General features: G+C 36.5%; 2 protein-coding genes across 8 annotated transcripts in view; one reads left to right on the top strand and one right to left on the bottom strand.

Moving 5' to 3' along the window:
* suco (SUN domain containing ossification factor) overlaps positions 1 to 15,006 on the bottom strand; it is a 61,358-nt gene extending 46,352 nt beyond the window's left edge. For all 7 annotated transcript variants that reach the window (XM_051875789.1, XM_051875783.1, XM_051875785.1 and 4 more), the window contains exon 1: positions 14,721 to 15,006. In XM_051875789.1, coding sequence (XP_051731749.1) covers positions 14,721 to 14,773 — 53 coding nt within the window. In that variant the 5' untranslated portion in view covers positions 14,774 to 15,006. The remainder of the gene's footprint in view (positions 1 to 14,720) is intronic.
* Positions 15,007 to 16,142: 1,136 nt separating this feature from the next.
* On the top strand, positions 16,143 to 22,567 carry tmed5 (transmembrane p24 trafficking protein 5). The gene is made up of 4 exons (XM_051875917.1): positions 16,143 to 16,436; positions 17,407 to 17,504; positions 17,594 to 17,774; positions 21,898 to 22,567. The coding sequence occupies exons 1-4, from the start codon at positions 16,251 to 16,253 to the stop codon at positions 22,114 to 22,116; spliced, it is 684 nt and encodes a 227-aa protein (XP_051731877.1). The 5' UTR covers positions 16,143 to 16,250; the 3' UTR covers positions 22,117 to 22,567.
* Positions 22,568 to 23,425: the final 858 nt, after the last annotated feature.

The following is a 23,425-nucleotide window of genomic DNA, read 5'->3' on the forward strand; positions in this document are numbered from 1 at the left end:
CTTGTATTTGTACAAGAGAATGCACTATTCATAACAGAGCAATCACATCGGAGTTGGTTTTAATCAAACCAAACCTGCCAAGCGTATGGACGCTTGTTTCCACCATGAAAAAAAAAAGAAAAAAAAAAAAAAAAAAAAAAGGTAATTGCAACTTTTTATCTCACAATTCTGACTTTTTTCTCAGAATTGCAAGTTATACAGTCAGAATTGCGTGATATAAACTCGCAATTCCGTGTTATAATGTCCAGTTGTGAGGGAAAAAAGACTGACGTTTCTCAGAATTGTATATCTCACAATTCTGACATTATAACTCGTAATTGCATGTTATAAAATCAGAATTATGAGATATAAACTCACAATTCTGACTTTATAACTCGTAATTGTGAGAAAACAAGTCGGAATTGTGAGATAAAAAGTCGCAATTACCATTTTTTTTTTTTTTTTTTTTTTTTTTAATTTAGTGGTGGAAACAAGCTTCCATATAAGTGTGAACACACTCTAAGATAGTCGGTTTAAAAAAAAAAAAAAAATGATTTGGAAGGACTCCAAAAAGCATGAAGTATTAGTGCCGGGATTTAGGAACAACTATTAGGTAAGAAAATAGAAAGTTGAAAGCAGGATCAGTGGTTTAAGGAATATTGGGAATGGGAAAGCAGTTGATTTGCGGGACGAAAAAGTGTGTTGCCCACTACTGCCAACAGCTCTGCAAACCAACATAGAGGCATTAAACATTTAGATCACTTAGAGACTGAACATGCATTCGCTAACGGATGCACAACGCTAACCACTCACTGACTTTTTATGTCCTTTCAGCAAATCTATGGGTGTATAAATGTAACGTAAACATATGCATTTAACCTTTCAACAATCAGATTGGACATCATGGGCTGGTTTTTCTGCTTTCTTTACATTTAGTACAAAATGTCCTAGAACACAATCTGAGTAGGGGGTGGAGAATGTCTGTATGTGTAGGATAGAAAGAAACAATGTGCCCTGTGCTTGAAGATGTGGGGGATGGGCTATAGGAAGACTGCCACAACCACCGTAAACCTAGAAGTAGCCAAACTAGACTGCAATCAAAAACAAGGCTAAGGCAGACAGAAGCTCAGTCCATTCAAAATGTTGTATACACATATGTTCACACTTGTGTATGTGTCATTTATTTGACATATAATATTTGGTTTGCCAGAACTTTAGAACTTTTTGTTGTTGTTTTGTCACACAGAGCACTTTAAATCTGCAAAATATCACTATTCAAATTATTGTCATTGAGCTCTCTCGAATCTGAAAAACTAAACCAAAACTTTTGTTTGTATTGCTTCTGCTTACCAAAATACCCTGTTCTATTCTCTCTTCCCATCATTTAATTACAGAGCAGGTGCGGGGTTTTTATTCAGAGATGAGAAGGAAAACATTGGTATTAAAGTTGACATGGCTCCAGGGATGATTTGGGGACAGCTTCTGCCTGGCTTGGTCCAATCGCTTGTTTCCCAAGCGACAAGTTCAGACGTTCCCCTACGCTTGACAGGATCTAATATAACTGCTTGCACAGGCAGAGAGAAAGAAAAGAGAGATACAAAGACAGAGAGAGAAGCAACAATAATGGACTGTCTGGCTCTGAAACTGAGAAACCAAATGAGTAAAGGCAAAATAAAAGACAGCCAGTCCGAGTGCCAGCAAAATGTGTTTGTCCACGTCCGTGAAAAACCACCGTTTAATTAAGCATAACCCAATTTTCCTTCTCAGCCTCTCGAGCCAAAGATTTCGAACACATTAATTCAGTGCCTCATTCGATACAGGATTCTTCAACAATTAAGTGTGTTTGTCCTGATATTTTTCACCAGTGAATCAATGTCATTCATAAATTTTGCACAATGAAAAGGGTCTTCTCTGCCAGCTGTTAAAATAATAATAAAAAAAGGTTAATCAAAACAGTCCAAATAATACAGGATTATTCCGTGTCAAATCAACCAAATTTAAGCAACTTCGCTGGCTCAAATTTTTGATTTTGGTAATATATTTTTCTGAAGAAAGATCATAAATAGTGATGAAAGCCACATTTATGCGTCATGGGTGTATATTTACTGAGTAATCCACTGTTTTGTAGACAGAGTCAAAATGACAAATTATAGGGGGGTAAAAATGACTTTAGAAAGATGGCAGCATCATTATTTTATTTTTTACACAGAGATTGGTAGGTCTATTAGTAAAATCTGTTGACTTTAGAAATATTTGTTTCATTACATATGCAAATGGTAACAGTTCAAAAATGGAAAAAAGCACTTTGTGTTTTTTGACTCAAGTTTGCATGGCTGTAACTCAAGAAGTATTAAAGATATCTTAATATCCTTTTAGATTTTGTTTTTTAACAAACTTTTCTTTTGGTATCCATATCTATAAGGCCCTAAATGGTTTAATCGCAGAGATATTGGAATCTCAATATGGCTCTAACAGTAAATTGGTAAATTGCAAATATACATCCATGACATTTAATATTTTGGCTTTCCTTCTTCATTTATTCATTTCTTTCACCAGAATTTGTTTTTAATCAAAATCAAACTTTTGCTTAAAAACCAAGGCACAAAAAAGACAAGGAAGTGAGATTCAATAAGGGGAAAATAGTGTGCATGACTGCAGGAGGTAATATGCCATGTTTACAACAGCTGGGTTGTTTTACTGAGGAATATTAAGTAATTCTGTACCACAAAATCTCTGAAAGTAAATGAATGTACTGTCACATTATATGTAGTTCAATACTGAAATCATATACACTGACAACATACTATATAACCCATCATTTTTCAGGAATGCTATTTGGTTATAGGGTTACAAGTAGAAATAGATTAATTTTTTTTTTGTTTGTTTGTTTGTTTGTTTGTTTGTTTTTCTCACTACCAATACATATAGTCCCTTTTTGTGTCGGCATCACAATTACGTCACAGTGTTAGCTGGAGGCAAAACAAACGGAAAACTGGAGGCGGCCAATACAAACCAGCACAGGGTCATGGCTACATAAGGAGCTTAAAATTTCATCTTGTTGTGTTGTTGAGTGCCAGAATCGACAGAGTACAAGCTCCAATTGGAAATTTTATCGCATACCTGCTGCCACTGCCAAACAAAAAACCAACGACAGCTGTGGTTAAACGCAATAAAACAAATGGAATGGACAGAAACGATCATCAAAAGTGCATTTGCAGCGCACATTTTAGGTTAAATAAACTATTGTCTTTTGTTGGTATTGGATTATGGTTTGTGTCTAAAGATTTCTCATGTATGCCCACCAAATCAGAAATCTCATGTAATGCAAACTTTTTAGCACATAAGTTAGCAAATTCTAATACGCCCTCAGTTTCTCTTTACTATACGAGTTCGGTTTTTCTATTAGGTAGGAGTAGGAGGCCACTCAACCGGAGGTAATCTTGTCAGATCGTCCATCTATTTTGTGAGTGTGTATGGGTTCGGCCAGTCTGGTTCAGTCCATTAAAGTTAACTTTTTCACTTAACAAATCACACTGTCCTGGACAGTGAGTGACCTTTCCTATTCAGATAAAATCGGATTTTCTCCAGTCATTGTTAAAAAACATGCTAACAAAACTTGCTAGCTAGTGTTTGTGAAGTTACTGTGAGTGTTAGTGAAAATTACTTTTGCCCTCAACACTTGTTTCCTGTTCAATGCACACTGATGAAATGTTGAATACTTTTTTTTTATAGACCCACCAAATGAAGGCATTTGCAGAACCAATAACAGAACCGAAGTAGAAAAGGGTGAATATATCATTCAAAAATACTGGGCACACATATTATCGAGCCATCTCTAGCTATAAGATCAGGTTAATGGCCATTTAGGCTTAAAAGCTCATAAAACAAATTCCACAGTTTAAATAAGTGATGTGCTGAATCAATATACAGCTTATGTTGTCACAATTAATTATGAATGGTTCCTTCATCATTAAGCAAGCAGAACCTATGGCACAGCTCAAACAGGAAGCTGGTGTGCAGGGGGGAATACCTCTGACTGCTGCGAGCTATTTGCATTCACATTACATGCTGTGACACTGCGCTTATCTCCTGAAATTCTTGAAGAATCAGAAAACGTTCTTCCAGTGAAAATACCAGACAAGCGAGACAAAAAGGGGCCTTCTTGGACGAAGATAAGAAATCCAAATCTAAAAATAAAATACAACCTTAGTTTTTTCTGCAAAAACATAGCCTCCGACACAGTACAAGATCTTTGGCCTTGCATACCTCCCCCCCCCCCCACCAACCCCCAGTCACTAGGGTATGTTCAGAGTCATTCTTCCTCCCCCTGAGTCAGGCTGTCAGCACACAGATATTTCTTACCCATCCACATGCTAAAAACAGTTAGGCTTATATGACAACTAGGGCCCAAAAGACAAGACCACCATTACAGTCCTCATGGGATGTACTTATGTAAGAGGCAGCACAAATGGCTTTGACTGCTCAGTTGTCTGTGCATGAGGAAATGAGGCCCTTCGTGGAGTGAACTCTACTGCGAGCTCCCAAACATCCTTACAGTACTGTATTAGTGTATAGACTTAGGTCCTTGCACACTGAGTCTGACATTTTTGTATTCGTCATCACACACAGAAACCTTGCACACCGAGTCTGATGCCTATTAATTAATCCGTTGTGGAAAAAATATTTGCAAAACAATACAAAATGGAGCCTTTAAGCAGTGAGGATGATTTTGTTGTTCTCTCTCTTCTTAAAAAAAGAGAAAAAGAAAGAGGAAATATTGGGTCCATCCAATCCTGTGATCGCAAGAGGAAGGAGAGTTCCACCTACTTACGAAGGAGCTGCGGGATTATTCTGAGCGATTTAAAGTTTACTTCAGGATGTCAGTGGCTCAGTTTGATGCTTTGCTAGCGATACTGGAGCCACATACACATACACATATCCTGAACAGAGACTGGCAATAGGCTATGCCTATCAACTTGTCAGATGCCACTCTGGATTTTGGCATTCGCTTCACTTGTTTGGTGGCTCTGATTTATCGAAACACCTCTCAAAATGCTTGCTATGGATGCGAAAATCAGAAATTAACCCGATCCAATTTTTTTTTTTTTTTTTATGATGGACTAAAGTTTCGGAAAAGTGTGTAAAAGTAAATGACACAACGTGATGTTGTATTTATTTTTTAACGTGCAAAAATTTCGGACAAGAATTTCGGAACTATTCTTATGGAAAAAAATAGGGAAGATGATTAAAAATGATGGCATTTCTTGCTGATTACCACTTGATAAGGACTAACACAATAAAATTGTGGTTTTAGTTAAACATCTCAAATAAAAACTTTTTTTTTTTTTTTTTTTTTCCCCAAAAGAGACCGGAGACACAATTTGTTTATTTTTAACTTCAGTCCCATAAAAATGTGAAAATGATCATAACGGTTACATTTTTAGTTATTAAATTGTTATGAGGGACACATGAGCAGTAGGTAGATGTTTGTTTTATAGCAAGTTTTGCGTAGAATCCTTTTTTAACTAATTCCATTTTGTCCATTACAGGGTTGAGAATAAATCTGAAAATAATAAAAAGTCTTTAATGCCTGAGGTGGGAAATATGATTTGTTGGAGGTTTGATATGTGCCTAATGATGTGGGGTATTTAGAAAATTAATTATATGTAGTTTAAACAATACAAAATCAAAGCTGAAATATTACCGAATCCCATGACCCATATATGAATAACTATAAATGACTTGACTAGTAACCACCACGTAACATACATAATCATGGCATTTTGCACTCACAAATTTGTGAGAATAATGATTCAATGAAACAAATAATGATTCACTAACAACTTTCGTACTAAAAATTATACTAAACAGGCTACTGAGAGGTCTGTAATCTGGATCTATAAAGCTTTATTGTGTTTAAAATGGTTTTGAGGATGGCACAGTAATGGAATGTTGTGTGGAAAGCACTTATATGGAAATTATTTGGGCGTGTTTTTGCAGACGCCCATTTAGAATACTTCAAATTCATTAACATTAGAACAAGGTTAAGCCCAATTCAATCATTTTTTTCCTTTTTCGATAATCCATTACACTCGGATGGACGTCACAACAATATAGAAGAAAAGATCTGTCGCCATTCCGTTTCATCGCAGCTTTAAAGGGGATTTTTGTGTTCACTTACTTGTTGACTTATTTAAATCAGTAGAACCACATGAACTGAAAACTGTAAAACTCAATACTAAGAGGCGCTAACTGTTACAGCATGCAGTGCTGTGGTTCTTGAGTGAACAAACTCTGTCTTCAGGGTACATAATAGGAACCGGTTGGGTGAGAAACAAATAATTTCACTTTAAAAACATCCATCCATACACAATAAAAGTAAATATTTGATATGCATGGATCAGTGTCTTCACATCCTACCTACACTTTATACAGTGTTACTAGCATTAATCAATGAAGCTACTGCTCTATACAATAGCAGACACAATAACATGACAGACCAGCAAACAAAGCACAGGGGCTGGCAGACTGGCTGCCTTCCTAATTCAATCCTTCTTATCTAATACTCTATTACATAACGTCATCGCTTACTACTCGGGGCTCAGGCTGAAAGAATTATCCCTCTAAATAATTACCAGCCTCCTGCTGCTATATGTGCCAGGCAGATCCAGCTGCAACAATGAGAAACTATCTAAAGGTATAAAAGGCTCACATAAGCTGCAAAATGAACATTATTTTGGAGGACATGCATGGCACTTTGAGAATGATATCACCACACCATCTGTGATTAGAAGTGTAAGACTAACACCAAACACCTACACATACATCTCTCAGTGTAAAGCTGCATTTCCTTTCTCTACATTACCTGCATCATGCAGAGTGACTAAAGCAGGGGAGTCAAACATAAAAGGCTAAACATCACATGCAGGTTTACATGCAGGTTTACTTTAGTGTACTCATGCAGATGCATAATTATTATAATTATTAGAATATTATGCCAACAGGGATGCATTAAAGGGATCGTTCACCCAAAAATTACACACCCTCAAGCCATCCTAGGTGTATATGACTATCTTCTTTCAAACTAGAGCTGTCAAAAGTACCGACTTCAGTACCTAGTCGGTACTGAAATTTTTAAAATGTGACGCTTTGAGCGCTGTTGAGTGGATTCGTAAACACCTCTGATTGGCCATTGTGTTCATCGGATATATCTGTGATTGGCTTCAATGATCAACGCTGTAAAAACATAGCAAAAAGTCATCAATGACCCTCTTCACCGAACGCTTACAGAGATACACACGGGAGCATTTGAAAGCAGGCGTCTATCGCGAACCAGTCCGCTGATAGATGCCTGCTTTCAAGCGCTCCCGCTTTTAAAATGCTTTCAAATTCAAACACTTCCGTGTGCTTTCAAACGCTGCCGTGCATTGATCATTGAAGCCAATCACAGACATATCTTCAAACCTTCTGACCATAATTAAGCCCATAATCACTATAATAAATATTAAATTTTAAGTGTAAATTGTAACAACAAAGGTAAAAGTAAAAACAGAAGAAATGCGCATGCAAATAAATAATAGAGTGCTGAAGGGATGACATATTTTTGTAGGCCAAAAACTTGAAATGAATGGCCGTTTTTTGCACTTCCTGTTCCAACATCCCAAAGTCAATGGACTATTTTAATGGGTTTTTGGTTAAATATCAGAATAAATTTGGTTAGTTGCTAAATGGGACTGAAGAGGATGTCAAGGACATTAAATGTCATCACGCCAAACAGGAAAACTCATCTACCAACTAGTCCGGCTTCACAGCCTCATAGGGTTTATAATTTCGCTATTGTTAACTATTCTAACTCAAATTTTCAAAGAATTTTTTTTTTTTTTAAATAAACTACAGACTGAAACAGTTGTCAAGCTCAGTGATGGTGAAGTCATGTGACCGTGATGTGGTTCGTTTATAACCTACATTTAGCTTTTTACTTCTGGCTTTTTACTCTAGGCTGCATAATCCATAAAAGCTGTAGATAATTATGAGCAACAAAATGTGCAATAATCATAAACTTTTATTTGTCACAGAGCTTATTTTTTGCAATAACCCAAAAGTTAATGGAAAAAAAAAAAACTATTGGATTTGTGTCAGGGGAACCAGGGTGATGCTACTTCCGGGTTGAGCTACAAAAATACGACATCACTGCAGCACTCAGTACAGCCAACACATAGTGCAAGTTGAAATGTCATTCCACACTTACATGCTGTGAAGAGTGAACACAACTGTTCGCTATAGAGGAAAGGTTGACATGCCATATGACGACATTCCCATGTTTTAAGCAGCAGTTGAATGATAAATTCACTTTTCATTAGGGATGTTCCGGTCAGGATTTTTGCAGCTGATACCAATTTTTTGTCATTTTTTGATCATTCAAGCTTTATAAAAGTAATAATTAAGCTCTCTGTTAAATGTCAGGTTTTTTTTTTTTTTTTTTCAAATGAGTAAAACCACAGCCGTTTTTTATTAATGCTATTGATTTTGATTGAGAATCAAATAAATAAGCACAACAAATATTAATTTCACAATTAACATTTTAATAGGCCTTTAAAAAAAAACAGGGCTTATGCAAAACACTATCCACATTAGGATACTCTGGCTTATTAAAGAGCCTGCAAGACTTAATGTCAAGCTGAACATAATTACAACCCATAAGTTGTAATTAAACATTGTCCAATATGTGACTGAGGACAAAAACAAATAGAAACACTGCAACTCATTAATGATCAAAATGAGTAGTCTGATACAAAAATGATCAGGAATATTATTCAAGCAAGTGCTTTGAGTCCATCCTTTCTACGTCCTACTTAAGTAGTTAAGGCAGGATTCTCTTTATAAATTTGAGCTTTTCTGCATTTTGGGGAGATAGTCTATTCCTCTTTTCATCCAAAACATATTCCAGGTGTGTGTGTTGACTGCAAAACATAACGAATGAGCAATGCTTCACTGCTTACTCCGCGTGAGCGGTTTCAAATCACTTGTTCTTAAATCGCATGGCTTAAAAACGCATTGTTTCTTGAGACTATGTAATAACTCCACACTGGTGATGACATGACCGCGGCGCTAAAGTCTAACGTCATCAATTTGCGATCGGTTGGTGAGATCGGTCTATTTTAGTGACTCCCGATTGAACCGTAGAATGTGATTATCGGCCGATAACAATCTGCGTCCGATCAGTCTGTATACATAAAAATTTACACAGCATTTCGTCCAGACGGAGCCAGCGATTTGGGAGCCTGAAACCGGGTCCCAGAGTGGACAAATCTGAAAACGACACCCTTGCGTTTTCGTGTGTACAGCCAATCCGTATATTTTGTGAAACGATGACGTTATCACTCCACATCTTAACCCGTCAGACACCGCTACGTCATCTTCGTCTTCTTGTTGTTGTGTTCTTCTCCATTTTTAGTGTATCTCTGTGGCAGAATTACATCACCACATACTGGTCTGGCATGTATACTACATCATTTTGAGTCAGTTTCAGTGGTTTCGCGAGAAAAAAAAAAAAAAAAGATTGGATAGGGAAAGCTCTGGCTTCGTGTGGATGTGGCTGTGTTTTTCTGTCTTTCTGCAGTTTTGACATCACTGCACACTGTGTACTCAGTCATATAGGGAACATGGGCCCCTCCCCTATGGCCATGCTATGTCAGTGTCAACAAAGGGGGCCAAGAAGGGTTTGTTTTTATCCAGACGAATTACATAAAAGAGCTGCAGTGCTCACATTCAGAAAAATCAAAAGGCGGCATCTAAAAATGCTTAGCATGTCAGCTTCAGAGCTGTTGTAGTTATTAAATTCTCTCTTTTTTTTTTTTTTTTTTACTTTTAACCACAGGCTGCCACACAATTTAAAAAAAATTGGGCTTCATATCACACCTGTGTTGTTTACAAAAAGGAAGTTACATAACGATATGAATTCAACACTTTTTTTTTCTCATTTGCACCATGACAAAGCACAAGTATGCTTTGTACAATCTCAAGGCCAAGTGAGAAGATGAACCCAATGACCAAGGGGTGGTGTTTCCAAGGCAACCTGGAGCCCACTCTCAAGACCCAAGGTGGGTGATGGGCAGTTTAGACTGGGACATGCTTAGCAGGTCAAATATTTCACCGTCTCTAGGCATGGGTCACGACTAGTAATGAACAAGCCTCAGAGAAATTGAGTATTTAAATTCATCCCCTTTAAAGCACCGTAGCTCACATGAACGTCTTTCATTTCTGCAATGCAACTTTACAAGATGCTGTGAAAAGTTAAAATTTGTTCACTTTTAAAAATCAATCATAATATTTCTGAGAAAGGTGACAGTTGTTTATGTCTCACAAAGAATTTAAGGCCTTAGTTTTGTTGCAGGAGGCAACAAGAATGCTACATTCACAACAGAAGACGTCACAATAGAAAGCTACATTCTCAGCTATTATAAGAAAGAAAGAAGGAAATGGACAGGAGGAGGAAAAGAATGAATAAGGAAGAGAGAAAAGGCAAACAGCAGAAAAGAGCCTCTGAATGTGTGCCAAAGCAGCGCCATGTCCTGCCCATAACTCTAGGTTTTATTTTAACTTTATTCCTTCTAAACTCTTTATGATTTTTTTAACCCTCACTGCTCCTCACTTCTCATCGGCTGTCCTTGAAGTAAACACGGAAAACAATTATGTGCCAACACAAAGACAGAAGCAGACTAAAGAGAGCAGGACAGGAAACAACACATGTAAAGAGTGCTGTCACAAGTCTTCTTTCTGAAGAAAAAGTGGAAAACTGACACCATTGTGCTCACCCACCCACAACTGCATATATAATCATTCAAATGAGAGATCACATGATATGCAGTTTAAATACAGCAAATCTGATTGAACTGGAAATTCATTTAATCCATGTGATCAGAAAGTGTTACAAGCTTTCCTTCTGGTGCAGATTTTGCAGTAAAGAGCTGAACCATTTCTTACATGAATGAATTAGACTATTTGGTTAAAAAATGGAACCGGATATTCTGACTGTTTTTGTAATTATGCAACAAGAGGTCTATTCTGCACCCTAAAGCCCTAAACGCTGAAAGATGACAACATTAGTGCAACAGTAGACAAGGGTTATCTACTATTTGACCCCCTCTACACATGCCACAGTACTGTATCTGGATCTATTGACTCATTAGCTACGTTTCCATCCAAAGTTGCGAATTTAATTTGTGCGCAAAATTGGAATATCACATAAAACATTTTGCGAAAAAATGTGTTCAAGAGAACAAAATTATCACTTCCTGAGTAATTGGCACGAAACATCTGTAATAAAAATGCAAGTTGCTGCAATGGAAGTTGCTGGGAAGAAACTGTGCCATTGTTTTCTGTAAACATTTCTATGTGGTTTAAGTGCGATTTCATATTAATTGCGATTAATCGTGCAGCCCTAGCTGCAATGATAGTTTGACAGGTCTTGCGAATTACTTGGCTCTGAGATACGTCATCTCTCCTGTATCCAAAATAATCCCAAACTACAGATGTTGATTTCTGAATTCACCTCCCATGTTTCTGTGCTTTCTTCAATGTCGTAACGGTAAACCCGCTCTGTTCTGTTCTCATGCAGCGCTAGATTTAGGCACGCTGCATTCAAATTGCCCGCTAAGGAGGCTGGTGGAAAAAATCATGCTTTCTGTGGTTTAGAAATCGTGCATGCTCACATTGCGATTTTATTACAAATACAATTAATCCCACAGCCCTTCTGGGAGGTCATTATACCAAATCATTCTGATGACAGACTTTGGCTCAGGCATTTCAGAATGATTAAGCCAACATTTGAGATGCTGTGCAATGAAATTGGTCTGCTGGTTAGTCCAGTTATGAGATTTTTGTTGCGCATTGAGGGATTTTTTCTGTAAATGTGTTTCCATTGTAGCTTATCTGGATGTCTTCTTACTGGATAAAAAAAAAAAAATGTATCTGCCTCAGTTGAACGTTTAAGTTGTTACGCACATTTTTCAAATTTTTGCATTTTTGTCTTGGTGCTTCCATCCAGCGTTTCCCAAAATGTGCATAAAAATAGATCGATGGAAACATAGGTTTATTTTATTTTCATCATTAGCTATCTAGTCAGTTACATTAGTTTTTTTTTTCCATTCAGAACCACCTTTTAAAGATAAAGGGTAGGAAAAAATCTGAAAATAAAAAATAAATAAAGCGAGGCTAATATAAAGCAACACATGGATGGCCTTTTCAGATCTATTACTTATTTTAAACGGGACCTATAATGCCCCTTTTACAAGATGTAATATAAGTCTCTGGTGTCCCCAGAATGCGTCTGTAATTTCAAAATACTCCACAGATCATTTATTATAGCTTGTCAAATTTGCCCCTATTTGGGTGTGGGCAAAAACACGCTGTTTTTGTGTGTCCCTTTAAATGCAAATGAGCTGCTGCTCCCGGCCCCCTTTCCAGAAGAGGGCGGAGCTTTAACAGCTCGCACTTCGGTTGCTCAACAACAACAAAACTGGAGAATCTCACGCAGCCAAAATGAGGATTGTCAGTAACGGTGTTCAGCCTTACATTTTTCAAACCGGAGTCGACACTGATGGAGAGACTCAGGAAGAAGTTACAACTTTTAGAATGAAACTGGACGTTTCTGAACAGTTTGTGGATAAATTCATGTGCCGTCATGTTAATCTTTTGTGCAAATCCAGCGTTGAATTGACCCTCGTTTGTGAAGCAGTCCGGCGTAAAATGACAGCATGGTAACAACACTCTACTACAACAACTCTTCCTCTTCTCTAAAGCAGCCCAACATGGCCTCACCCCCATTGTTGCGTATTCTCAGGGGCAGGGTTTATGTAAATTTTGGGGTGTGTGATGTCACCAACCCGGGAAGAAGCTTGTTGTAGTCCCTACCAGCCGTTTGTTGTAGTCCTTAAAAAGCAATTTCTGTAAAAGAAAATCTCCATTTGCATTGAACTTTGAGCGTCGTAACTTTGCAGATGTTGTTTATGATCAAATAGCAACATTACACACTAACTAAAGTTAAAAAAGAGAAATCATAATCAAGGACCCCTTTAAGCAGAAAAGTGTTTTAAATTATTTACACTTCCCAAAGACTCTTACTTTCCCTTACTATCTTAATGCAAGTCTCTGGTCCTATTGTGCACGCTCCATCTGTGCATGTTATTCCAAATGAAACTACTGTTTGTATTCATAATCTTTAAAGTGATTGAAGCAACTAGCTTTTTCAGATGACAGTGCAAAGCCCTTATGTTTCAGGTATGTAATGGCCACACTTCACAACCCAAACAGATAAATTTTATGAATCTCCAGCCAACCTTTTTTCCTGCTGAATATACTGTTTGGGAGAAAAGCCAAATTACAAAAGTAAAATGGGTTTGTGTGTTGTTTTACACTGATTTTAAGCTCAAACCAGGTTGCTCTCTTCTGAAAACGATGCAAACATCAACAAACCATAACAAAGTAACCAAAGCTAGAAAAAAGTCAAATTAAAAATAACAGAAGGTTTGTGAGCTGTGAGTTGGTGCACATGTGATGCAATTCTTATGCAACTCACTGTGTTTTTTTTCATACTGGCATTAGGTATGAAATGGGCAAGCATCTAATAAATGAACCAACTTCACAATTTTAAAAATCTACCTAGATTGAAAAGGTTACATTGCAAACATCTTTCCAGCTCACAATTCTAAGACATCGACTGTTGTGCAAAAGGACAGTAGTACGAGCTCTGTAATCAGCTGTTATGAAAATAGCGAGTTCGCATATCAGCCCGTTATTAAAATCGCCAATCCGATAGGATGGCTGGTCGGCACAGGGTGTAATTGTTTCTTGTGTCTCACACCAGGTATATACTGCGACCTGCGTCAGCACCCTGTGTGCTTAGTCAACATATGACCAACCCTAATCCACCACCTGTCCACAGTGGATGCCACATCAGCCTGGCACAGATAGTGGGCGCAGGAAAAGCTAAGTTTATCATAGATATACACATATTTCAATGCATTAAACTTTCTCAAAATATCATAAAATAAAGTAACAGCTGGCTTCTGTGGTCAGACAATTTAGGCTCTGGCAGTCCAGACAATTGGACAGTAACCTGTTACTTTAAAATAAATGCAGTCTAAGCGGAAAACAACTACTATGAAGCTTCTGCATACTGAGACTGACAGACAAAAATTGACCGAGATTCATGACAATGGATATTAAAAAAAAAGTGCTGGCTACAAAATTCAACAATTTATATCAGCTGAAGCCACTGGTTAGCTTTCCAACAAACTGAATAAAAACAATAAATAAATTAAAAACTGAAAATATTAAGAGCTCCCATACAGAAGTGGGAAGCCTAATGCACTGTGGGCTGAGTGTTTTCTGTACATTGTGTACCATACGTCCACAATTTACATACATAGTGGGCAGCTGGTGGTCCAGTGCTACTTTCAACAGTCTGACAGCACATTTCTAAATGAGGTGCAAGCAATTCCATAATAATAAATGAGTGAGAAAACAATATTTGACTCATACTATTTGATGTTGTATGATACAAAGCTTATAAACATCCCACCTCTGAAGCTATTCAAATAACGTTAGCATCTAGCATGAAGCTATCATGAGAGATATAGAGGTAAATGATGTCGTTGTTAAAGTATTGATGTTTTTATTGCTCAGCTTTACAGGTAGAGACATTATAATACTACTTCAACAAACAAAATATTTTTACTCACCAGCACAGGAGAGCTAAAACGGCGCACAGCAACAACACGCGCAGCTTCTTCATTATCTTCCCGCGGGGACCAACATCCTCGCTTTTTTATCTATTCTCCTCTAATACTGACGACAGGGACCAAGACTAGCTATTAATGCTAATTGTTTACAACTGTATAAAGGTAAGGGGGGTGTGTTTCGCAGTACAGAACAAACAGTTAGTTTCGGTTTTAAACCCCCCCGTTGAGAAGCGCTCGCTACCTGACTGGTTCCCGTCTGCGTATGCTGCTGTTGCTCTGGCTGCCCAGCGCTTACGGCTTCTGCTGCCCCGTCCTCAGCCAATAGGATTCGAGTATTACGTTGACTCCGCCCACTCCTCGAAGTCTAGATGAGTTGGAAGTTTTGTCATCAGACGCGTCACCTCAATGATAAGAGATGTGAAACAGTGCCAGAACATTCATGTGGGAGAATAATTGAGCTACTTTGTTATATTTAACTGCTTAAATGTTCAATTCTTTTGGGGTTTAAAATGTGTCTCATCCTTATGTGGGCGGATAAGTTATTTAACTTTATAAACACTTTAATTCGCATAAATGTTTGACAGTTAATTTATTAACTTTTTTTTTGTATAAAATCATTAACTTTGTTTTAATAACTTCATTTTAAGGTTTAAAGAAAACTCATCAGCTTGTGCACCACCCATAGAAAGTTTCAGACGCAACACTTTTGGGTTTTCACCAGCATTTTTGGTAAATATTTCATAAGAATATTTTTTCCACATTCAACACGTTTATATGCTATCACTTAATCTTGGAATAAAATAATAATTAAGACCACTGTTTGGTCAACGTCTGTAAAACATCTATGTCCGATTCGTGAAGGAATCGTTTATTGAGTCGGATCTTTTTAATGAACTGGCTGAACAGGTTCACAAAACCCCAAATAATTTAGGTGAATTTATTTTATAACCTATTTTGAATTTTAGTCTTTGTGTATTTTTATATCCCCCTGGCATTTTCTTTTCTCTTTTTCAACTTTTATTGTTATTAAATTGTTTTGTTATTATATCATACATTGGAGAAATATTATACTCTGAATAAAAAAAGGGACAAGAACCCTCTCATTGAAATAAACTGTTCGAAAGAACCAATTCGCAGAATATAGTCCAACTTCCCATTACTACAAGAAAGTACTGTGGAGCACACTAGAACCACATTCTGCATAAAAGACTACATTTCCCATAATGCAACATCCCAGGGCGTCGCGTAATATGCCAGTGGACGTTGAACGTGTGTATAAATATTTAATACATTCTCGTAAAACAGATGTTTTCCTTACTTTCATAGATTTTTTTTTAATCTCTTAAAAATAGGATGTACTTATGCTGGCAGATTTAGACATGTAAAAAACATTTCTTTATGAGTTTATGAGGCGGGGTCCTCAAGTTACAGCATTCCCATTCCCAACTCGTTTGGTGAGCTGTCCCGAGCAGCTGCTGAAGTTTACAGAAGAACAACTTTCCTCGGTTGTTGATAAAGTTTTAGAAGTGTATGAAGATGCGGTGGAGTATAGAGGTGTTCAGAGTGTGTGTGGCGTGTTTATCGTTGTGTGTGTCTGTGATAAGCGCTTTTTCTCAGTCTCTGGACAGTGATTTTACCTTCACTCTACCCGCCGGACGCAAAGAGTGCTTCTTCCAGAGTATGAAGAAAGACGCTTCACTGGAGATCGAGTACCAGGTTCCTCTGGATATTTCATTCTGATTCAGCTTGGATATAGTTGACATTGATTATATTGCAGGACATTAAAACCTTTTCATATTAATTCTGGTAAAATAGATACGAGTCGATATAAGATGCTCTAGATTAATTTTTTTATGTAGGTGTAATTATGTTCATCAACAAAACAGAACAACTTAAAGTCTCACAAAAATATCAAGGTAACTTTAAAGTCCGAGATTTATAAAGTGAATTACATTTCTTAATGTTTTAGGAAGCCATTTGAATTTAGCTTGAAGGCAATTTCTGTGACCAATGTAGTTAAAAAAAAATTAATTAAACTTTTCTATTTATTTAAACATTTGAAGTAAAAGTGAGTGACTTTTTATATATATATATATATATAATTTATTTGTACAGCAAATAAATTTTATTTTATTATTCTAAACTATTTCAGTTTATAATAATGCTAAATATTCTAATATATTATTAATAATGTAATAATATAACTAAATATTATAAGTATTATTACTATCAATAATAATAGTTATAATATATATATATATATATATATATATATATATATATATATATATATATATATTATATATTATATATTATTGTATAGGTGACATATATCCAAGAAAAATATTTTATTCAGTCATCTCTTTTTTTTTTTTTTTTTTTTTTTTTTTTTGGCTGGTTGCAAAACATGCTCTTTCAAACAAGATCTAGTGCAATACAGTATGCTGCATTATGAAAATTAGACTTGAAGTTGTGACACAGTACAGAAGATGGAGAAGTGACACAATGGAGCTAAAGGTCATTTTTGGAGAAGGGAAAGTACCAAAAGGACTCTGATTGTCTTTAGACTTGCATATTGATTCTGTAACTTGCCCATAGTAGGCTCAAACCTTCACGTTGTGAGGGCAGAGCCAGCAGATCCTTCTGTTGACTCATCATTAATGGAAATCTATGTGTCTTTGTGTAGGTTCTGGATGGAGCCAGTCTAGATGTGGACTTCAACTTGCACTCGCCCAGCGGTCACATCGTAGCCTCTGACTACAGAAAGTCTGATGGGGTTCATACGTAAGTTTCACCCACCATCACAGTTTAGTCATACACACTTGACCTTCTACTTCCCGATTAATTGTGCTTGTGCTTTTTTTATGTGCCAGAGTGGAAACAGAAGAGGGAGACTACATGTTCTGCTTTGATAACACATTCAGTGCTGTTTCTGAGAAAGTCATCTTCTTTGAGTTGATTTTGGACAATATGGGTGACGGCGAGGAATCGGAGGACTGGAAAGCATACGTTCAGGGAGCAGACCTTCTGGACATGAAGCTGGAGGATATCTTGGTAAGAATGACGTGCCAAACAAACACACTTTTAGATAGAAGGGTCTCGGTGTCAGTCAAAATTTTGGGGTCAGTGCTATTTTTATACAAATGAATGATTGAAATTAAAGGGATAGTTCACCCAAAAATGAAAATTTTGTCATCATTTACTCACCCTCATGTCGTTCCAAACCAGTATGACATTCTTTCTTCTGCACAAAAGAAGATATTTTGAAGAATGATGGTAATCAAACAGTTGATAAGACCCACTGACTTCCATAGTAGGGAAAAAAAAATACTATGGAAGTCAATAGCTACCGGTTACCAACATTCTTTATAATATCTTCTTTTGTGTTCAACAGATGAAAGAAACTCATACAGGTTTGTAACAATTTGAGGGTGAGTAAATGATGACAAAATTTTAATTTTTTGGGTAAACTATCCCTTTAGTAATTTTATTCAGCAAGGATGCATTACATTGATCAAAAGTAATTTATAGACATTTATAATATACACCATTCTATGGAAGCTTGTTTCCGCATGTTTTCTCTGCATGATATAAAGTCAGAATTGGATGATATAAAGTCAGTATTGTGAGTAATAAAGTCAGAATTGAGATATAAACTCACAATTGTGTGTTATAATGTCCAATTGTGAGGGGAAAAAAAGACTTCTCAGAATTGAGTTTTTATCTCACAATTCTGACTTCATATCACGCAATTGTGAGTTTAAATCTCACAATTCTAAAAAGTCGCAGTTACCTTTATTTTTTTTATTTAGTGGCGGAAACAAGCGTCCGTACTGTTCTTTAAACCCTCTATGCGTCAAAAAATGCAATAAATAAAAATTTACCACAGTTTTACAAGCAGCACAGTCACATAATAAGATAATAAGAAATGTTTCTTGAGCAGCAAGTCAGCATATTAGAATGATTTCTGAAGGATCATGTGACACTGAAGACTGGAGTAATGATGCTGAAAATACAGCTTTGATCACAGAAATTGCATTTTAAAATCTATTAAAATAGAAAAGTTATTTTAAATTGTAATAATATTACTGTTTTTACTGTATTTCTTATCAAATAAATGCAGGCTTGGACAGCATAAGAGACTTCTTTCAAAAAAATCTTACTGACCCTAAACTTTTGAACAGTATATAAAATAGCTTTTAATATTTGCAAAACTGTCAGGATTCCCATGGTCATGGAAAATACCAGAAGCATCAAGAAATCTTTCCCTATCTGGAAAAGAATTTAATAAAATCTTTAAAAAAAAAAAAAAAAATCTATAGCCAAATTTTTTTTAGTTAGGCTCAACGCTACAATATTTAGCTAGAATTTTTTTTTTTTTTTTTTTTCCTGTAAGCAGTAATTAGAACCAACAGGAAATAAAATGTGAATTAATTGGTCAAGGTGTGGTAACCACAAACTGTTGGAATGGAATGTGGATTAGCAGGAATTGAACCGTGGAATATTATTCAGTAAAGGAATGTGTCACAGACAGTCTTGAAAGACACATACAATGTGATTAACTCCAATTTTAGGAGGTTTTGATTCCAAGTAAGTGGAATAATTAACTTCCTATTCACAGCTGTCAGCATTTGGGCTTGAATACTGTAATAATGCCAGTAGTCGGTCGGTCTGTTAATGGTGACATTTGTTTAAACTGAAGTACTGTAGATAACCAGACAAGGCATGCCAACTACCAGCATGCAGTGCAGCACAGGTGGTGTCAATGTGACCCTGAGTGCTTGTGAAATGGCATGATAGGGTGCTTCTCAAACAGAAGGCTGCATCCAAGTAAGGCTGCATATCTCGTCTGCCACGTCATCTGAATTTGAAGCATTCTTGGAAGGCAGAGTTCGTTTCACGTCCTTCATTCAGCTCATTTTGAAAGATGCATCAAGTGCATCCTCCAATTACTTACAATCCTTTGCACACATTCCAATTCAGAAAAAAGAACTGACAGAAAACGAGTTGGCACTGAGCTTGTCTGTGTTCATAATGAAAGACAGAATAATGTTTTCAGAGATGAATGCATACATGTAATCTTTTGTTTTGGTGTAAGTCAATCACTTAACACTAAACTGCTAATAATGTAAGTCACTGGGAGACCACAGAGAGTTGTCATTCACAGCATTGCATTAATAGAAAGCCAGCTAATATAACATTTTTTAATACGAAGTATTTTTCCAAAATGCGACTGGAGATTCTTATCGATTCCTAATTTTGATTCCAATAAGGTAAAAAAAAAAAACTTGGATGATATCAATATTTATTCTAAGTCTTATTGCAAAACATTTTATTGTAGCTGAACTAAAGAACACTTACACAAGGAACTTTTGCCTATGGTTTAAAAATACCAACCTAACTTAGCCTAACTAATATAAATTTCAAGCATTTTTAAAGACAAGTAGACACTCTGTAATTAAAAAAGAACAAATGAACAAACCTGCAATCGCAAAAATAAATACAAAGATATGATTGAAATTTTGATTGATTTTCAGGTATTCAGGTGTAAAATAACTCTGCACTTTATAAATAAAATATACATTACAAATATAGTTACAAAAGTTATTCAGTCGAGAACAGCAAGTTAATTTTCTCTTTTTCTTTTGATGTTTGATAAATGTTATTATAGAGGCGGCAGCAGGAATTTTAGGCTGCTGTCACTTTAAGAGCTGCATTGGTCCAATATACTGTTAAGCGTTTTCTTTTTCAACAGTTTACTTAAGACATAACCGACTATGTTTACGAGAATATTTAGACATGTTTTTGTGTGTATTTGTCCATTCAAGTGCAAAAAGACGCAGAAGAGAACTTTTAAGTATCGCACAATATTCAGTATGAGAGGCAGCTTTCTGTGCGCACGTCTTGGATGTGTGAACAGCACAGAAAACAGTGTCTGAGAATTCTTGTGCTTGAATGGTTTAAAGTCATATTAAAATGCACACACAGGAATCGATAAGAGGAATTGAAATTTTAATTTTATAACAAGTATCTGAATCCTGACCTTAAGTATCTGATTCTAGAATTGGAATCGATTCCCCATCCCTATACTGGAGGCCACTAGCCAATATTAACAAGTACTTTGCCGTTTTTCTTGAAAGAAGTGAATATGAACTGATTCTAAATTAACAAGCCATTTCAGGAAGCAACAGGAAGTTTTCCAATTAAAATCACATCTGTGCAGGAAACTGTGTTCCTATTGGGTCAAAGTGTTTGAGTTTGAGTACCTACCATTGTTTCAAATTGGAGATTTTATCAACCCTTAGACGTTTGTGTGGGCCTCTTTATGTCTCAGCTGTTGGTTATTTTTTTTTTAATCCTGAAGACATAATAAAGCTTTGAGGTTTAATTGTTAAATACTGATGAAAAACTTCGTTTTTTACACTCCCTGAACTTATAAGGTTACAAAAGATTTATATTTCAAATAAATGTTGTTCTTTTGAACTTTCTATTCATCAAAGAATCCTGTAAAAAAAAAAAAAAAAATTTTATATATATATATATATATATATATATATATATATATAAATATACCGTCTCCGTCCCATGGATCCTACCCATCTCTACCCCCTGGATCTGGATCCAGCTACCACTTTACATATCCCTAAACCGCCCCCTGGATCTCGTGTTCTACAGTGAAGGGGCTACTGAACGTTCGCGAACCCTCCTGATGACAAATTACGTCATGCAAACAGTGGACGGCTGGAGTATACTTTGGGCTTAATTTGTTTAGTTTGGCTCACCTGACATTTATTTACATGCCTAGAAGAGTTTGGTTCGTGTCGTCGACATGTTGAGAAGATGCTTTTTTCTGTGCTGCGAAAGCAAATCCACTTTGATGAACTTCAAAAGGATGAGGACTTGGGCTTGAATTGATACGATAAAACCGACGCCATCTTTACTGTTCATGTAAATTTGTATGAAACGCTGACGAAGCCTCCGGAGCTGAAATTCACATATAGGAATGAATATTTCTTTTCCGACACGCACTGTAAGTGGTAGACCAATCACAACAGACTGGGCCGTCTGACCAATCAGAGCAGAGTAGACTCTCGGAAAGGAGGTCTTACCGACCTCAATCTTTTGAAGGTTAGTGTATATTATGTAAGTTTTACATTTTGAGTGTCTTTCTTTGCAGGACACCATCAACAGCGTGAAATCTCGACTGGGTAAGAGTCTTCAGATCCAGACATTGCTGAGAGCTTTCGAAGCCCGTGACCGCAACCTGCAAGAGAGCAACTACGATCGAGTCAACCTGTGGTCGTGTACCAACCTTGCTGTCATGGTGATCGTGTCTTGCATACAGGTCTACTTGCTGCGCAGCCTCTTCGACGACAAGAGGAAAGTGCGCACGTAGCCTCCTCTACTGACTGAAAAACACACAGACGCACCTCTGTCTCTCTCTGTGTCCCTTAACATTAAGCTCCATCCTCTGTTTCGTCCCATCAAAGTGTCCTTGGACTGATGATAGCTGGAGTCTCTCCTTCTCCACTCTTTTATCTCTCTTGCCTTGTTGTGATGACGACAATCATTTTCTACTTGACTCAGCTGATCAAATGAGAGATTGAAGTTGATCTCTAAGCTGCTGCTATGTGACGGATCTAACCAGGAACATGACTTCATGATGTTTTTAGACTATCAGAGAACTAGTTTTGTGTTTTTGTATGACACCATGTTTTATAGTTCACTGTATCGTGTGTAGTTACTGAAATCATCCAGGCACTGAAAAGGAAAATAAGTATTTTGAAATTACAGCAATGTAAAGCGTTCATGAGCCATATTAATGTGTGATTAAAATATTGACTGTTTTGAATGCTTTTTCGTACGTTAACCACACCCTTGCCCATTTTCTGTTTGCTTTACCCATCTGTTACTGATAATTAGATGAATTTAGACACACCCAGTACACAGATGCTGTGACCTTTTTTTATTAACAAATTTTAATGGTTAATCGCACTCATTTTTTTGTCCCGGTCCATTAATTTATTCCAAAATAGATTAAAAATGCAATTCATGCACACAATGGCTTGAATACACCTCTTCTTTTATGATTTTATATGTCTGAATTCATTGAAATTCATTTGGATATTTTTTGTCAAATGTCAAGGTGATAAAACTATGCTGATATCATAACAAAAAAAAGGCAATTCTTGAAAAGAAAACCTTGTTTCGCATAATCCTTTGTTTTTAGAAAAAAAAAAAATTTAATATTAATATATATATATACACACACTGTTGTATGTTATTGACCCTAAGCACTGGTCAGTGACAGGCTGAATGAATGCTGCTCTCAGCTCTATAAATCACTGGAGGCTTTATCAACGCCAGTAATAACAGCAGCAGCTCAATCAATCATTCCTCAATGGGATCTTCTTACAGCAGCCTGGGCTTCTGTGTACCATTACAACATAGACTGAATTCCTCTTCCTTGGTAAATGTGCTTGATTTAAACAGTATTTTAATGGTTATTGTGTTGTTTCAGTGGAGGAACACTTGCACTGTGCTCGCTCTCTCTCTCTCTCTCTCTCTCTCTCTCTCTCTCTCGTGACGCTTGAGCTATTTCTGTTGTTTCTACAACAACCATCTTCCACTGAGTCTCTGGTCCTGTGGGGATTTGCTCTCACGGTACTAATAAATTCAGTTTACTGCTCTTATTTTGATATTAT

This window comes from Ctenopharyngodon idella, chromosome 20, assembly GCF_019924925.1.
Source record: "Ctenopharyngodon idella isolate HZGC_01 chromosome 20, HZGC01, whole genome shotgun sequence".
Classification (NCBI taxonomy): domain Eukaryota; kingdom Metazoa; phylum Chordata; class Actinopteri; order Cypriniformes; family Xenocyprididae; genus Ctenopharyngodon; species Ctenopharyngodon idella.

What these genes read in the sequence shown, in the direction of transcription:
- tmed5 (XM_051875917.1), top strand. Translation starts at nt 16,251, where the DNA reads ATGAAGATGCGGTGGAGTATAGAGGTGTTCAGAGTGTGTGTGGCGTGT. An exon ending in CACTGGAGATCGAGTACCAG is followed by an intron (nt 16,437 to 17,406) that starts GTTCCTCTGGAT and finishes GTCTTTGTGTAG; the next exon opens with GTTCTGGATGGAGCCAGTCT. An exon ending in AAGTCTGATGGGGTTCATAC is followed by an intron (nt 17,505 to 17,593) that starts GTAAGTTTCACC and finishes TTTATGTGCCAG; the next exon opens with AGTGGAAACAGAAGAGGGAG.